This window comes from Megascapheus bottae, chromosome 7 (assembly GCF_031878675.1).
Source record: "Megascapheus bottae isolate mThoBot1 chromosome 7, mThoBot2.hap1, whole genome shotgun sequence".
In the NCBI taxonomy this organism is placed as follows: domain Eukaryota; kingdom Metazoa; phylum Chordata; class Mammalia; order Rodentia; family Geomyidae; genus Megascapheus; species Megascapheus bottae.
In genome coordinates, this window is record NC_143515.1 from 61782471 (window position 1) to 61801128 (window position 18658).

The following is an 18658-nucleotide window of genomic DNA, read 5'->3' on the forward strand; positions in this document are numbered from 1 at the left end:
TTTGTGTGTGGCTAACCTGAGGCTTAAAGTCAGGACCTGAGTGTTAACCTTAAGCTATTTTGCTTAAGGATAGCACTCTACCTCTTGAGCTCTACTTCCAGCTTTTTTGAGATAAGAGTTTTCCAGACATTGCAGCCCAGACTGGCTTCAAATCACAATCTTCAGAACTCAGCCTCCTGGGTTGCTAGGATTATAAGTGTGTGCCACCAGTGCCTGCCAACTTTATGTCTTTTTTGAAGGATGAATAAAAACAACAAAATGGAAAAACTATTATCCAGGAGAAAGTTCAGTTTGCACTACATGGTAACAATTGGCCAGCCCCATGGAAAAGGGTGGTTTTGTCTGATGGTAGATTTCAAAGTCACATATGTAGATTTCATATGTTAAGTATCCTCACACAGAACACAAAGCACAGAGAGCCTCTATAACACTACGTATAAACGGGGAAGTGAAACGGAAAAAGTATATAATTGTTTCACCAAGTAAATAACCATAGGTATATGATATTTTCATTTGGATCAACTGTTAACCCTTATCTCCTTCTTCATGTTCATTAGACATTTGGAGAAAGATGCTTAAGATCAAAAAAGATGAAGATAATAGCAATGAGATAAGCTTCAGGTCAGTATTTTTTTTTCCTTTTCTATCCGTTGAAAAATTCTTGCCAATAAACAATGACAATAATGTCAGATGTTCTGGCACTTCTTGTCCTATCAAGAAAAAAAATATGTCTACCAGTTTCATTTTTCCAAAGGGCATGCCAACCTCCTCTGGATAGAAAAGCAATTGTTAAGTGAGAGAATGTCACCAAGCCAGGTTGTGACAACACATAAAGCCACAAGGATGAGCAAGGTAAGCTAATCGCACTGGGTTTCCTGTGGCACATGCCTGTCCCCATTCAAAAGTTAGGGACTGTCTGCCTTGTGACACTGCGATCCAGCGGGCTGAGGGGGGACGGGGTGGTGTATGAGATAATGTCTGTAAATTACAACTACAAGTGGTTCCTTGGAGACCTACGCTGTTTGACCACAGCTTTTGTTAGTGACAGCTGAGAAAATCTTTGGTGAGCCAGAAGCCTGGGGCCCTTTGGTTCTGGTCCACAAGGAAATTAGAAAACAGTCACATTGTTTGGCTCTTCTTTCTTTCAAGATTTTTCACAAGAATAGAATGATGTATTCTTTATTCAGAAAACCAAGGATAATTTCCATATAATAAGTATTATGGGCTATTCTACCAGTTTTCATGGTCTAATTTTTAAATTTCTTGTCTACTCCTTTCTATCCTTATTAATGTATCCTATCTCTTAGGATCTGACCTCTTTGTATCTACAGACTCAAACTCAGCACTCTTTTGTGTTTTTAATATTTCTTCCACAGGTCTAGAAGACTAAAAAGCTTTAGACAACCACACTGGAAGTCAGAAAAGGGAGAAGTTAAAAAAAACAAAACCTAGAACTTATCGGGGCGCTGGTGGCTCATATCTGTAACCCTAACGACTCAGGAGGATGAAGTCTAAGGATCACAGTTCAAAGCCAGCCCAGGAAGGAAAATCCACCAAAAACAAAAGTGGAGGTGTGCATCAAATGACAGAGTGCCAGACTTCAGTGGAAAAGCTCAGGGACAGCTCCTAGGCTTTGAGTTCAAACCCCAGGAGCAGCACACATGCACACACACACACACACACTCCTAAAACTTGAACCAGGCATGGTGGTACATTTTTGTAATCCAAGCTGTAGGTGGAAGCAGGAGATGGAGAGTTTGAGGCCATCTTGGGCTACATAATGAGATTCTGTCTCAAAAAACAAAACTCAACAATGACAATAACTAAAACTTGAGAACAAAGTGCCACAGAAGATACAGTCATTGGCAATCCTACAAGTTAATGGGATGGCGGCTATGTTCAAGAGATGGATGTTCACTGGAGCTCAGAAGCACCTAGCTCAGGTGGCATAAGGGCTGTCAGGTGATTCTAGTCTTTGTTGTCCCCAAGCCACACTACAGCACAGGGAATGTCCAGAGGGAGAGGGCAGCGGCTGACTCTTGTCCCATGGCTCCTTGGCCATCAGGAGAGGAATCATGCTGTGTTCTGATCCGACTTGATCAGACATCCAGTAACATAAAACCTTCCCACTTGTCTCTAGCTTAGAACCCAAGGGGCCAAGGGAAGAGAAGAAAGGATATACTGCCAAAAAATTATCTAATTAGCTCTTATTCCAGGCCTGGGTCATTGGAACTGAGAAGAAAAAAGCAGAAGCCAAGAGACAGCTGACATGAGACAGGCCCATTGAGGCTGCCCTTTCAGCTAGGAAAGACACCAGGCTACACCAGAAGACAAGAGACAGGACTGCAGGCAGTGAGGCAGGAAACCCTGGACCCACCCCCACTCTCTTATCAGAACTCTAAACCACCCCCACAGCAACCCCTGTGCCCATGGCTGAAGCTAATAAACAAATTCAGGAAAATGACTACACATCTAGCCATGCAGTGTTTTCTAATGAGCGTAATCTCCTGGTTTGGGTGAGTAATAAAAACATTCTATCCAGTACTAAGAGTTGGTCCGGTATTCTTTCTAAAGAGAATCTGCAAAAAAAAAAAAAAAAGGCTCAGAACATATTTCAAAGGAGGCAGTTGAGACAAAGGAATACATCAAGATAGAAAGGTCAAAAATGAAAAACAAAACAAGCACTGGTCACATTTTCTCTATGTTCGAGAAAGGCATCAGGCAGACACCCTAAAAAAGTCTGGTTTACTATGGAAAGCCATATGGCAGTGCCTTAAAAGGCTAAACATAGAGCTCCCCTATAACCCAGCAATTCCACTTGGCATTTACCCAACCATCCAGAAACTAGGGCATACTAAATCCACTAGCACAACAATGTTCATTGCAGCATTATTCAACATAGCAAAGATATGGAACCAACCTAGATGTCCCTCAGTTGATGAATGGATCAACAAGATGTGGTATTTGTACACAATGGAATTCTATGCAGCTGTCAGAAAAAACGACATCACCCCATTTGTTGGGAAATGGAAAGACTTAGAAAAAAATCATATGAAGTGAAGTAAGCCAGACTCAAAGGAACTTAGGCTCAATGGTTTCCCTCATTTGTCATAATCAGTAGAAACCTTGGGCTCTACTAGCAGAGATTTGCAATAGAGCAAAACCTTGATACATAAGGCCATATAGTATGAAGCTAATTGAAAGGACCTCTAGGATATTGAAACAAAAGCCATATAATGAGTGATTGTTGTCCTTAATGTACTATGTTATCTCTCATCTCTTTTGCTGTCCCTTGGTAATCTCCTATTGTTACAGTATCTCACTTTGTTATCTGATATATTGGATATATTTGTATTTGGTTATTTGAAACTGGATAGGGAAGGGGGGAAAACCAAGATGGGGGGGGGTAATGGGGACCAAGACATGTGAAAGGGTATCAATGTATGTGAATTAATGCACCTTCTATCTGGCAAATATCATGTAACCCTTTTATTAATTACAATAAAAAATTTTTTTTAAAAAGTCTGGTTTATAGTAGGATGCTGAACTGTTAATTGCTCTACAGTGATGTCAACTAAAAATACCAGCAGAGACAGAGAGTGGAGTGAAAACAATGCCACGATGGAACAGAATCCAGACAGAGCTCCAGAAAAGAGGCCAAGTCTGTAAATCCAGAGAGCAGGAATGAGGATGAGCTCATGGGCTGTCACTGGCCTAGCGTTCCACCACCATCTCCCAGTCCTCTAGCAGACTCACCCTCACAACGCCCCCTTCGGGTCATCCGGTACCCGCTGTCACAGTATTCACATCGGAAGGCTCCCATGGTGTTCACACAGTGGCCATCCCCACACACATCAGGCCTCAGGCACTCGTCCACATCTGCGGGAAGTAGAAAGCTGTGTCCAGGTTTACTTCCCCCAAGGAGTCATCCCAATTCTCTCTTTGCTTCATTCAGATTTAATCAAGAAGGAGAGACGAGAGCCAGTGGTTCTTATCTATCATCCTAGCTACTTAGGAGGCTAGATCTGAGGATTGTGGTTCGAAGCCAGCCAGCCAGAAATTTCTAGAGATCTTCTCTCTAATAAACTACCAAAAAGCTCAGCAGTGGAGCTGTGACTCAAGTGGTAGAGTACCAGTTCTGAGCAAAACAGCTAAGGGACAGCACCCAGGCCTTGAGATCAAGAACAATAGTGGCACCAAAAACTGAAATAAAAAAATAAAATGTATTTGATTTTGCCATCATGTCCTTCATTTGTTTGATATATTCCACAATTAACATGGTTTTGATTCATGAGGTGGGGAGGAGTCATATCTCACGCTTGTCTTCAATCTTTGCATATCTTCCTTCAGAAATGTTGGAAGGCTGAATGCAATGGCTTATGCCTGTAATCTAAGCAATTTAGGAGGGAGGATTCAGAGACTCACAGCTAGAGTCAGCTTGGGCAAAAATGTTCTTGAGTTCTATGTCAGCCAAGAAAAAGCTGGACACACGGACACCTGGTCTGCTATCTCAGCTATATGGAAAGTAGAAACAGGAGGACCTCTATCTAGGCAGACCTGGGCATAAATCTGAGACCCTGTCTCAAAAACAACCAAAGCAAAAAGGAATTGCCGTGGTTCCAGGAGCAGAACACCTGGCCAGCCAAAAGAAAAGTATTCCTGCGTTCAAACCCAGTACCATCATAGAAATACTGGCTGTGAAATAACCATTTTTTATATCCCAGTGCCTAATCAACAGCTATGTCAGAACAGGAGTTTGACACAAATGCTCCTGGGTTCTCTGAGAAGGCCCTGAACTTGATGAAGTCCTGAGTATTTGTACATCAGGAAGAATACTACCATTACCTATGCAGTTGGTACCCTCTGCATTGGCCATAAATCCTGCTGGGCAAATACACAAGAAACTTCCTTCCGTATTTTCACAGCGTCCCTGGGAGCAGAGGTGTTGCACCTGAGTACACTCATCAATATCTGTGAACAAAAGAATGTGAGAAAAGATTAGTGCTGTTCAACAAAAACTCAATCCTCCTGTTCTAAAGACATCCAGCCTAGTTCTTTCTTCCTCCCTAGGAATAGAGGCCTTTCTAACTGAGGAGGAGAATGGGCCAAGGAGACAGGACCTACCTCTCACCCCAAGCTAAAGGACTATTAGTAGAAAGAAGAAAGCAGCTTATTGTGTATAGCTGCAAAGGCCAAAGCTAAAATGATCATGACAGTGGGGATGCACAAAGAGGTGATGTTTCAAAGGGCCAAGTTGGTCAGTAGGCTCAAGTAAGCACTTAGTAATTCAGTGATAGAAATGCCTCAGGGGTTTTTCCACTGTACACACAGCTAGTGTGTGTGTGTGTGGGGGGGATGTATCAGGTCACCTCTATGACCTTTTTGACTTAATATCTTAGAGGCTATATGTGAATGCATGCAAATGAAGCAGAAATAGCAGTATGGATGCTGCTTTAGGTACCCACTCCCATACATATACACAATTAACTGTCATATACACACATTAACAGCTACAAACCTCTCTACTGACATAAACTAACAATGTCTCTTACCAACACATTTCCTCTGCTGCTCACTGAATCTGTAGCCCTCGTAGCAAATGCAAGTATACCTCACTGGCAGGTTAATGCAGTGGCCTGCTCCACAGATGTCAGGGTTCACAGTGCACTCATTGATTTCTTTAAAAGGAGACAAAAGCAAACAGAAACCCAGAGGTGAACATTAAAGGTTTTCTTGCTATTGAAAGCAGTTACTTTGTGTTTCCCAGCTAGCTGAGCCAATTACCACCAGGTATGCATTTAAAAAGACAAGCGTGACTGTGAAATCAACTGCAAATTCCCATGATTGCTTTATGATTAGTTAGTCCCTGAGGTCACCAATGGTCCCTAATGGAATATCTTCTCAGATGAACTGGAGTAGAAACACTGAAGGAGGGCATGTTGAAAGTGGTAAGAAAAATCAACTGGTTTTTGCTTTGTGGTTTTATCTTTTTGTGGTGGTATGGAGATCTGAACTTAAAGTCTTGCAAACCCCAGTAATTCCCCCACCCCCACCCCTGCCACCTCCCACCTCAAAAAGAATAATGATAAAGAAGCATCACATTCGTATCTGTTAAGAGCTGACAGTACTGTTTCTTGGTCATCACACAGAAACCAGAGCTTAAGAGATGCTGGCATGAGGGGGATCAAAAGCCCCGAGGTGAACAGATGGGGCCTCAAAGCAAGACAAACCTAGGAGAAAAACCAGGCAAGCAACTGCTGCTAACAACTCACGGTGCCCTCTGCAGAAGGGGACATAAAAGACTACTTAGACAAAGATTCCCGATGAAGACAGGTCTGCCCTAGAGGAAAGGCCCCTCCCTTGGCCCTCGCCCCCCTGCACGCATGCGCGAGGTCCTTAGGCCCTTCCTTATAAGCTCCAGCCCAGCACCTGTAACCCAGGCAACTGGCATGCCTGGGGGCGGTGGGTGGGTCCCCATCCTCTGAGGTCACTTCCGCATCTGCAGAGGCCACGCCTCCCTGACCACACCCCCTCTCCAGCCACGCCCCTTCCCTCCCCTATATAAGCTCTCTCCTGACAGAAGCGGCTTTGGGGGTTGGGTAAGGGGAGGTCTCCTTTTGGCAATCCTTACAAAGATCACCTAACGTGGGGCCAAAGCTGCTCTCCAAAAGCAAAACCATGTTCTTCACTTTCCATGAAGTATATTTATTGTGCTGGAACTGTTCTTGAACTCTGGGCCTGGGCACTGTCCCCGAGCTCTTCAGCTCAAGGTGAGTGCTCTACCACTTGAACCACAGCGCCACTTCTGGTTTTCTGGTGCTTAATTGGAGATAAGAGTCTCACAGACTTCAGTGTCCGGGCTGGCTTTGAACCGCCACCCTCAGATCTCAGCCTCTTGAGTAGGTAGGATTACAAGTGTGAGCCACCAGCGCCCGGCTGTGCTGAAGTTTCAAGATTTTCACATGCAGCTGCTTCCCCAGGGCTCCCTCGTGCCTGTGTCAAATCAGTCCTCGCTCCTCAGGAGGCGGAGACCTGGAGGACGGGCATGGCAAAGACTACCTGGATAGAAAATTCCCAGGGACTCCATTTCCAAAATGACCAACCAAAAGCTGGACTGGAGACAGGGCGCCAGGGGTAGGGCGCAATCTGAGCGGTCAAGCTGAGTGAGAGCTCCACGATTTGAGTACAAACCCTGGCACATCTTAAAATAAGATTAGGAGGTGGCGCTGAGGCACAAGGCAGTAGAGCAGTAGCGTTGAGCAAGAAGAGCTCAGGGACAGAGCCTAGGCCCTGAGTTCAAACCCCACGACTGACAAAAATAAAAAAAAAAAGATTCTTGGTAATTAAAAGTGTAATGCATAAATCCAAATCACATAATGTGTTTCTCAAGTTATGTCTCTGCTGTGTAGTACTAATATTAAAGAGGATGCATACCTAAAAAAATTAAATAAATAAAAGGGAAGACTACACATACAAGTTATCTGAAACAAGCCTCTGAGCTGTAGAATTTAACTCAATATCACACGGCAGTATGAGAAAGATGTGCAAAACTCATGCATTTGCAGAGTACAGATGCCTTTTGTGGGCCTATTTATGCTAATTATCAGAAAAATAAAAATCTTTACAGTATACTATCAAATTCTAGGAAAAAAAATAATTAAGAAGGCTGAAAACACAGATGATCAACTTGAGCGCCTAGATTGATGGGACTAGCAATAGTAACAGAAATCAGTGAATTATAGCATGAATTATAGGGGACTGTTTATTTGCTAAAAACACATTTGGATGACAACTATAATATAGCCCATGATTTCAGTTACATGAACATATATATATATATATATATATGCAAGAAGATCAATCTCTACTTTGTTATTTAAGGGTTGACATTTTCTGATTCTTCTTTTTTCTATATTAAAAAGTCAAGTAAGCCAGACCCAGAGAAACATAGGTTGCATGGTATTCCTCATTTGAGGTAGGTAGAATGTTCCTGAGTCTACAAGCAAACAGACTGGATGATAAGCCCCAGGACCAGTGCATATATGTGTACCACACGCACATGCATACATACACACACATGCATGCAAGAAAGAGATGCATATCTCTGTCTTCTTTATAAGTAAGTGCATCCCCCTAAAAGAACTGAAAATTAGATTTCCTGGTTTTCTTTGTAATTGCTAAATTCTCTTTTTTTTTCTTTTCTTTTTTCTTTTTTTTGAGGATCATGTGGCTTAAATTCTAGGCCTGGGCACTGTCCCTGAGCTCTTCAGCTCAAGGCTACTGCTCTACCCTTGAGCCAAGCCCTACTTCCCGTTTTCTAGTGGTTAACTGAAGAGTCTCACTGACTTTAGTGCCCAGGCTGGCTTTGAACTGTGATCATCAGATCTCAGCTTCCTGAGTAGCTAGGATTACAGACATGAGCCACCATGCCTGGCAATTGCTAACTTTTCTAAATGCCATCCTCTTGTCATTTTGATTCTATTTGCAAAAGGAAGATGTATTTGTTAGAACGTGAAGGCATATGTTAGGGGCTAAGATACAAACAGAACACAGTGCAAATGAAAGGCTTTTAATCTAGCCTTCTGTGATCAGCAGTCACTGCTGTCCTTCATACAGGCCAAGCTCTTCATTTCTAAATATTTGCTATTTTGCAGACACAGCTTTAGGATGTGAACAGGATGGAATGGACATCTTCAAAAAATGTGTCACTTCATTCAAATAATATACATTCCTATATTACAGTTTACTAATATGTTTAGATTGTTTCCTGGAAAGTTGGCTGAGACATCATATTGAAGGATTATAACTATTTAGGGGTAAGAAGATAAATGCATAACAACAGCCTTTCTTTCCAATCCAGACCCTTAATCTTGGCAAAAAAAAAAGGGAGGAATTGTAGTTGGTTACCTCCTAGATCTTCATCTCCACAGAAATGCCACTGGAAGGCAATGGTCTTGGCTGGCAGGGCTTTGAACCCATGGGGGAAGATGTTGAGTTACACCACTAGAGGGACATCAGTACAGAAGGGACAGGTTTTGAACCATGCTTGATTTTTCCATTGGTTCTCTCATTTTGCATAGTGAGGAGCTACTATCACTGTTGAAATTCTAACTTCAAAGAACTTTCTCATGCACTTACCATATCCTGGTCTACTCTTGTAGGTAGAAAGTATCCAGAGAGTCATATTCTGTTAACTAATCAAATAGAGCATCGATATTTCCATTGAGGTCAAAAGAACCAAATTACGAGTGCTCATCATTTAAAACTTTAGCAATATATCTCTTAGCTTTGGCTTCTTTGCCTATGAGGTTTTCATTCCCAAACACAATGTCTACTACACAGGCAAATACTAAAGAAATATTTTTTCCCTTTTTCCATTTGTTATTGTTGTTAGGACAGAAAATATGCATCATGTTTTTCAAGGACTGGAGGGTGACTCAAATGATAAACGTCCAAAAGTCTGTCAAACCAGTGGCCTCCATGAGACCTTTCATGCATCCTCCATAATGCCTACCCACAGGCCTCTTGGCTCACAAGATGATTTACTCTTTCTTGCTCAATGCACCCTGAGACCATTTCCCCGAGGCACAAAAAGAACCTTCTTTCTTTTGTGACAGAGTTCACTTAGAATTTGGCAAAACAGCCATAGTCAAAAACGAATGGAAAGCCAAACATTCTACTCCAACAAGAGAGCCAAGAGTGAATTTAACAGTTTGATATCTTTATCTTCTAAAATTAAATGGGAAAGAAATCCCTTGGAAAAATGAAGATAAGCCTGGTTACCATGTTTCTTCGTCATGTAATTACGAAATGAATGAATGAATGAATGTAAGAAAATCAAGTCTGACAAATAGCAAAACATGATGACTTTCATTTAAGGCAGGTTCATTTTTCCACCCACATGCATAGTGTTTTGAGATTGTCATGACACTAGGAATAATGTTTCAGGGACAGGGGATCAATTCTGAGTCTTGGAAAAATCAGATGAGCAACTAGTTCTGAAAATGTTTGGGCCGTGATGATTAGAGAAGCTTCCATAAGGCACATGGAAGACAAAGAATGATTTCTGGCCTGTCTGCAAAAGCCATGGGGAAAGTTCCAGAAGAGCTGGAGCAACCAACCATCAGTCGTCAACTCATGGAAAGGTTTACAGAAATTCTCTAGCTTTCCTAACTGCCCCCACTAAGAGCATAAATTGTCCCCCAATAATTGACACAGATGTTTCCACTTTGTAAACATTTGCCAGAAAAATAAAGGTTTTGTTATTTTTTCCAACCCTATCTTTTAGCTATGAAGACACTATGCTAAATCAAGAATTCATATGCTGAAATGTTTAATTTATTTGGACAGTATGTCAGTAATACGGCATGCCAAGTAAGCAGTTAGGGAAGAAAAGTATCACAAATCTATAGCTCACTGTCTAATTACTGCATGTCAAGTATGTTTGGCTACTTTCGATCTCAGGTTGGTAATAAAGGTATCTACCATCAGTGGACAGTTGACTATATTTATTTAGGCTCTTATTATTCCATCATTTTCTTTAATTATAATAGGGAACTAAGAGTAAGAAGTAGCATTTATTTCCTCTGTATTACAGAGGAGAAAATATCTAATATTTCTGAGAGAACTGATCAAGAATATGTCTCTGTGTTTGATAGAGCTCCCCTATGACCTAGCAATCCCACTCCCAGGCATTTACCCAAATGTCTAGAAACAAGGCCATCCTAAACCTACCAGCACAACCATGTTCATTGCACCATTATTCACCATAGCTAAGATATGGAACCAACCCAGATGCCCCTTGGTAGATGGATGAATCAAGAAGTATAGGACTTCTGTGCTGCCATTAGAAAGAATGACATAGCCCCATTTACAAGAAAATGGAACATCTCAGAAGAAATCATATTAAGTGAAGTAAGCCAGATACAAAGGAACAGAGGCTCCATGGTTTTCCTCATCTGTAATAATTAGTACATATCTAGGACTCTCCTAGCAGAGGAGAGAAATAGCTCAAAAGCTATATGCATATGGCCATATAGGAAGAGGCTAAGCGAAATAACCTCCAGGACAGGGAAACAAAGAGATTTATACTTATGGTGGTTGTTTTTAATGTACTATATGAAGTTATTTCTTTACTCCTTTTTTCCCCCTTTTGTTTCTGTCTTTCTTTTTTCCTTCATTTATGGTTTATTCTCTGTTGTTGTTGTATCTGATTTCGGTACCTGGTTTATTATATATACATTTATTTGTTTATTTGAATCAAGGATGGGAAGGGGAAAACAAGATGATGAGACAAAGGACAAAGGATGAACCAGTATAACAGTGATATATTCACAAGACAATATGTTGGAAATGAATTCTACAACTTGGGAGAGGATGGGAGAAAAACATGGGGAGGGGTAACAATGTTCAAGAAGTAATGTACTCACTACCTTATTAATGTAACTGTAACCCCGTATGCATCACTCTGATAATAAAATAAAATTTAAAAAATAAAAGAAAAGTCTGTGTTTGGCCCTCATATAAAACCAATGGGAAACTCTACATTTTGATTAAAATTCCATTTGCTGCAGAGCAGTTTTCCTCCGCTAATGTTGATTACTCTTTATAAAGTAGTTCTAAAGGTGCATTCTCTTTGATTCATATTCTTTCCAATTTTCTCCTCCTATGGATTCTTCCTGAATGGTTCTTTCATTAGAGGAATGCAGAGTACCTACAACTACTGTATGAAGGAAGCAAAGGAAAGGAGAGAAGGAAGGAGAGAGGGAAGGAAGGGAGGGCGGAAGGAAGGAATTCAGCATCATACGAACATATGACAATAGACTTCAGCCCTGATTTTCTGCAGATCTGAAACCTAGCTCTCTTAAAATTAAGAAACATGTAGATTATCCATAATCATATTAACTGGTAAGCAGTTGAACACTTCAATGCATTTTCTTACTGTTTCATTTTCAGTATCTGTAGACACTTAAAAATATAATTGTGAGCTAGGTGTGGTGGCTCACACCTGTAATCCTAGCTACTCAGGATGCTGAGATCTGAGAATCAAGGTTCAAAGCCCAGGTTCAAAAGGACCTGAGACTCTTATCTCCAATGAATCTTTAGAAAATGGGAAGTAGGGCTTGGCTCAAGGGTAGGGTGGTGGCCTTGAGCTGAAGAGCTCAGGGAAAACACCCAGGCCCAGGGATAGGGTGGTAGCCTAGAGCTGAAGAGCTCAGGGAAAACACCCAAGCCTGAAGCGAGGCACCAATGGCTCACACCTCTAATCCTAGCTCTTCAGGAGGATGGCAGTTCAAAGTCAGCTCAAGAAGCAAAGTCTGTGAGATTATCTCCAATTAACCAGGAAACAAGAATTGGTGTTGTGGCTCAAAGTGGATGAACACAAGCGTGGAGTGAAAGATCTCAGAGACAGTGACCGGGCCTTGAATTTAAGCTTTACAACCCATCATTACCTTGTGTTCTCTAGATTTTAATAAACGTTAGGCCACAAGCATATCTTTGTAACATTAAATATTCTTTTAACATGAACAGCTATGTTATATTCCACTGCACTATGTAATACAAGTCATTTATGCATACTTTTCCTTCTAGTAATATTTTGATTATTTCCAAACATTTGCTATTATGGCCAGCCCTGTCATGAGCCATCTTATTATATTAGATTCTAAGTGAGGTGCAGACCCTTTTTCCCAGCAAACAAAGCATGGCAAATACCATACCAACCTGTTACTTGAGTAGGTGCAATCACTTGGCTAGCACTCGATGTAGAAGCTTCAGGGGCGACTTCTACAGGCACCGGGGGAGATGTCTTTTCAATTACTACTGCATGAAAAAGTAAAGGATAAAAGGAAAAATTAAAGCCTGTTACGTACTCTGAGATCTAATTTCACAGTGCAAGCATAACTTATTCAAATCACACATCATACTAGTTTGTGGATAGAAAGGACTACAATAGATCTTGAAAGCTCATGGCACTGGTTTCAATATTTAGCAAGAACATTATACCACAACTCAGAAATTAAGAAAAATGACCACCCAGCAAAAAGTGACTTTCAAAGTTTAAATAATTGATATTATTTGTGGTCACACTTGACTTTCCCATTGGAATGCCTGTAGTACTTTCCTTCTTTTTGTTTGTTTGGTTGTTGGGCTTGACTTCTGGGCCTGGGCACAGTCCCTGAGCTCTTCAGCTCAAGGCTACTGCTCTACCATGTTGATCCACGGTGCCACTTCCAGCTTGTAGTACTTAAGTGCCTTTTCACAGTACACTGAGGTGATATGGGAACACACAAAAGTGTACGTGCTATTGAAATTTTAATTCAATTGCAAGTTCTATCTATTAAATATGATCAAAGTCACCCCTCATACATACACATCTCATTTTATGCTTTCATTAAGAATACTCTTACAAACAGCCCAGATCAACCCAGGTTACCTGGAAATTGTGGGTGCAGGTGAATAGTTGAAATGCCTGGAGAGAGCTGGGGTTGCCCAGGCTCGAGTTTGGTTTTCTCTTGATCCAGTGAAGGAATTTCCTGCAAGGCCGTATTTGAGAGAGTGGGAAGTGTGGAAGGGGGGGGGGTGTTGAGAGAGAGAAAGGAAACAGAGAGGAAGGAGAGAGGGAGAGGGAGAGAGGAAGGAAGGGAGGAAAGAAGGAAATAATTTAAAGTAGAAATTAAAGTAGGAATTACTTTGTTTCCCATACAGTATTGTTATTATTTAATTGACTATACTCTTGGACAAAGTATCACGGGACATTGGATGCAGCCTGTATAATCTTTTAACATAAACCTACAGTACTGTTGCTACAAGGATGAGCCTTTGACTGCTGCAGTCCTGGTGCTCACACAGGCTCACATCTGTTTTCCTGGGGCTCATGGGCAAACCTTTCAAGCAATGACGTTGGCTCAGAGGTTGGTATTTGTTTGGTCTTTGGCAAGGCAACACTGGCCCCAAATGAGGACTCAATCTTCACATGCCTTACTTATGGCTCTGCCCCACAATCACCCTCTTCAGATTAAATAATACATGAAACAGCTGGATTATAATAACATGCACACACTAAATCAAACTATTTGAAAGAAGGTAATAAGGCCTCCATTAACCTCACATCTACTCCAGGTCTCTGACAGTGACAGGCAGTCACAGCAACAAGTACTGCGGTTTCCAAAGAGAGCTTCTTAACATATCCTGTCACTCCTGCCCCCTGGATCTCAAGCAAGAACCAAATATGTCACCATGGCTCAGGCCAGTTGAACATTTAGTACAGTGAAGGGTTTCTGCCTTCACCCACCAGCGTGAGGCCAGAGCTCATACCAGCACTTCATTAAAAGTGTTTGTCAAGCTACATCTACACTGTTTCCTTTCTTCCTATTATCATCCAGAAAGTTCTCTCTTCTGGCCCCTGTTGCACTCTTGCTCTCCCTCATGGCTTCAATTATCACCTCTTTCCTACTTCTAAAATAGACAGGCTGACTGAATATTTTATCAAAGATCTAATTTTGTAAGCATAAATGCAAAAGGATAACTGCTGAAATAATCCATATATTCCTGCTTTACACACACACACACACACACACACACACACACACACACACACAATCATCCAGCTGTTCATTTCCATTCCCACCAATCTGTTAATCCACAGTCATTAATCCATTCCATTCAGATGTAAGGTCTCTTTTCTAATCCTTACAGGTATTTACTCTTCCACAGCAACAGTCCTCACCGGCCCAGTGTGGATTCATTCTCCCATGCTGTTTACTGAACTCATTGGCTTCTCACCCTGCCTTTGTCTCTTCTTTACTTCATTCTGCCATGATTTCTCTGGGCACTCATTATCCTTCCCCTATGTCCCCTCTTCTTAGGACTAGAGACTGGCTTTCTGTAACCTGCTAGAGATGACTTCAGTCTGTCTTGATTGCACCCCTTTTCCCAAAGCCCCTGGCCAACATCAACAGAAAAGCAGACTGTGATCAAATGTTAATCCATGCCCCGCAGTCTGCAGACTGAGTGTCGCCCATCAGCAGGAGGCAGCAGACTTCCTGATCAACACTTCTCCACGTGTCAGGTAGGGTCCTGTTGAGGAGTAGGATATTTCCTAGCTGCTTTACAACCCAAGTTTGATATTTCTTGCATCCCAAAGACAGCTCCCCAATTCTCTTTCTAACCAAATCTTTCATAACTCTTGTTGTCCGCCTACCCAGCCTCTGCACACATCTTTCAATCATGAGTCCCTTGGAAGATAGCAAGAACCGAAAGGCCAGAATTTCATTTTCCTAGCTACCTCCTCTAGTACTCCCCAAATTAGAATTTCCCTCTTTTAACTTCTCTGATTAATATTTGTCTACTCTCTCTTATAGCCTAACAATTTTGAAAGCTATTTATATCTGGGTATAATGACCTAGACCAATATCTCAGCTTCTCAGGCTGTAGACACAAGGAGGGCACCCGTCAAGACTAACACAAGTAAAGTTAGCAGGACTTCATCTTAAAAAATAAACAAAAAAGCAAACAAACCAAAACAAAAGAGGGCCAAGAGCATGGCTCAAAGTGGTAGAGCATCTGGCTAGCAAAAGCAAGGCCCTGTGTTTTGTCTCCACTACTGAAAATAAACAAATAAGCAAGAAAAAAAACTATTCACAATAGCTTATGTATCATCTTCATCTAAATCTAACGTTTAATGCAGTATTATTAACTGAAGAATATGTATATAAATATTTAATAATCACTTAAATATGATGTTATCCATCAAATCAAGGCAAGATTTAGAAGACATATAATCTTACATAAATAGAACTTGAGTCCAACAAAGGTCTGAATTCCCTATTAATAAATCTCACAAATCATAGTCCCATATTATGTTCCTATATCAAAAATTGATTTTAAAAAGTTCCCTAAAATTCTAAAGAACAGTGTTTTCCAGTATTTGTAGCTTAATGGTAAGTTCTGTACAGTAATTAAATTCAGACATGTATGTTCAACTTCAGTTGAATTAACAAGCGCTTCACTTATTTTTATTCATGCCCTGATCGCATACAACTATATAATCATGTCAAAGCATTTCTTTCCTTCTCTCCTGGCAAACATTGACTTTCAGAACTTTATGTGTGTCTCTGGCCCACATTACTTCCTTTCTGTTTTCTTCTCATTAGAATTTAAGTTCCACAAGAATAAGAGTTGTGTGTGATTTGGTCTCTGTTATTTTTCTTCCACTGTACCCAATAAACATTTTTGAATGAATGAATGAATGCTCTATTTTTAATCTAAATCATGCATTCCATACCTCTTAGTGTATTTTAAATTTTAAATCCTATACATATTCCCTCAAAAATATTTTTAAGTACTGCAGATGAATGGATACAGAAAATGTGGTATATATACACCATGGAATTCTACATAGCCAACAGACAAGATAAAATAATGGCATTCGCAGGGAAGTGGATGAATCTAGAGCGAATCATGCTGAGTGAGACAAGTCAAGACCTAAGGAACAAAAGGCGCATGGTATCCTTAATATGCGGTTATTAAATCCAAAGTGTACAAGAGAGAGGACTCAATAACTGCATACCCAAAGCTATGGACATGGTAATGGAAATACAAACATAACTATATAGACAAAAAAACCTATGACTCTATAATCATAATGTTTTATTTCATAAGCTGATCTGTGTCTATGACATACAAACCGTTAGCCTAATTTTGATTAAGTTCTAAAGACTAAGTCCCAGAGAATGTAATTAGAGATTCCCTCCTTGAACAATTGTTTGTTAAACTTGTCATTTAAAATATGATGTAAACATAAGCCATATAATTAATGATTGTTGTTCTTAAGGTATTATGTTATCTCTCATCACTTCTACTGTCCCTTGGTTATCTCATATTGTTACACTATCTCACTTTGTTACCTGATATATCGGATATAATTGTATTTGGTTATCTGAAATTGGATAGGGAACGGGAGAAAATAAGATGAGGGGTGGGGGAGGGGGGAAGGGAAATGGGGACCATGACATGTGAAAGGGTATCAATGTGTGGGAATTAAGGCACCATTTATCTGGCAAATATCATGTAACCCTTCTATTAATTACAATAAAAATATATTAAAAATATATTTTTAAGAGCAAAAAAAAGAAGGCTTAGAAACAATGAATCAATTACCTTCTCAGGGGGTGTAGTTGCCACTAAAACCAGAAAAGAAAGAAGGGGGTTAGTAAAATTTAAGATAATTACTCATATTTCAATTTCTTAAAAATATCAGTAAAAGTCCAAAAGTATTAAGAACCAAACTAAAGTAAATACAGAGTCACAATCACCTGTCATTTTGGAGAAGATTACACATGACTGACTTTCTGTATTTCTTCTTCAAATTATAGGAGCTCAGAGGACAACTATGAGTAAGCCTCTCATACTTTCAATAATTAAGAAAATTCGAGGAAGGCTCAGTTAACATGAAAGAGAACTTAAACTAAAAAAAGAGACATCATTATTTCATGCCTCGTCTTCATTTTCTGAAGTTCCTCATGCCCAAGGAAGCAATTACTTTCATTATTAAATACTTATCTTGAACATAGTATATAAGGTTGGAAGTGCTATCTAGAGTCAATGTGAAAAAAAAAAACAAGCAAATGCCACTCATAGAAGCAAGGCACATGACCCCAGCAGTCTAGACATAGACCAAATTGTAGTGATGCCCTATAAACATTGTCAGGAAGACACAATAACTAAATTATGGGTGAAAAGAAAATCCCATAAACCAATAAGAGGTTGGCACCAAGTTATTGAGCAAATGAACCACGATACAATCTGGAATGTTATTGTGGTGGGGATGATGTCTCTGTATTGTGAAAGACTTGCTCAGAATGAGTCCTTAAGCACACTTGAGCCAATGCATACTGGGAGTTTTCTTCTGAACCAATGCCTTCCTAATAATTTGTAAATACGTTACACGGATGTACCAATTCATGGTGACAATGAGGGTACTAGATAAATGAAATTACTACCACATTATTTTTGTAAATATACGGCCAGACACATTGTCAGAAAAGTCTTAAGGCAAACTTAGGCCCAAGTCAGTTTCCTTCTCCCTATGCAAAGGGATGAGCTGTTGCAAACATTTGGCCATGACAACTTCTAGGAACATAAGCAATTCCAAGTGAGGCCTTACCTGTTCTGCCTAACCTGGGAAGACATGCAGGGAGTCAACAAATATAAAAAAATAGGCCAGAGCACACAAATGCTCAGAGCCCAGGTTAGTAGGGCTAAGAGGTGAGTTACAGTCCTGTTCTACAAGGGTATAACCAGAAACCCAAGGCACAGACACACAGAGGGACAGCTTAGAACCCACAACCCAGTTCCCCTCTCACCCTCAGGCTCCACCACTCCTGGCCCAGGCTCCCGGGATAAGGTCAGGGCCTCCACTGGCTCTTCCTTGGCTGGGAGAGGTGGAGGATGAGTACGTTTAGCAACAGGTTGAGTGTTCTTTGGCTTGACAAATAGAGGTCCTTTACCTACATGGTGATGGATTGGCCTGCGTCTATGAACGCCAGAAACCGTATAACCCATTCCACCAGGACAGATTTCCTTAAAAGCAGCTAGATTTGGGATGGGAAAATATTCCTTTTAAAAATCTAACAGTGCAAACCTATACAGAGGAAAA

General features: G+C 40.6%; 1 protein-coding gene and 1 long non-coding RNA gene across 12 annotated transcripts in view; one reads left to right on the forward strand and one right to left on the reverse strand.

The window, feature by feature from the left end:
• Ltbp1 (latent transforming growth factor beta binding protein 1) overlaps positions 1-18658 on the reverse strand; it is a 367263-nt gene that overhangs the window by 101074 nt on the left and 247531 nt on the right. For 5 of the 11 annotated variants that reach the window (XM_090337166.1, XM_090337168.1, XM_090337169.1 and 2 more), the window contains 7 exons: positions 18366-18593; positions 17161-17183; positions 13436-13535; positions 12724-12822; positions 5553-5678; positions 4846-4971; positions 3757-3879 (listed from right to left, as the gene is read on the reverse strand). In XM_090337166.1, the coding sequence (XP_090193292.1) occupies positions 3757-3879; positions 4846-4971; positions 5553-5678; positions 12724-12822; positions 13436-13535; positions 17161-17183; positions 18366-18593 (825 nt within the window). The remainder of the gene's footprint in view (positions 1-3756; positions 3880-4845; positions 4972-5552; positions 5679-12723; positions 12823-13435; positions 13536-17160; positions 17184-18365; positions 18594-18658) is intronic. The other 6 variants (XM_090337170.1, XM_090337175.1, XM_090337167.1 and 3 more) reach the window with 3 other exon arrangements.
• On the forward strand, positions 557-1462 carry LOC150060897 (uncharacterized). The gene is made up of 3 exons (XR_016536278.1): positions 557-621; positions 755-852; positions 1377-1462. It is a non-coding gene; the product is annotated as an uncharacterized LOC150060897 (long non-coding RNA).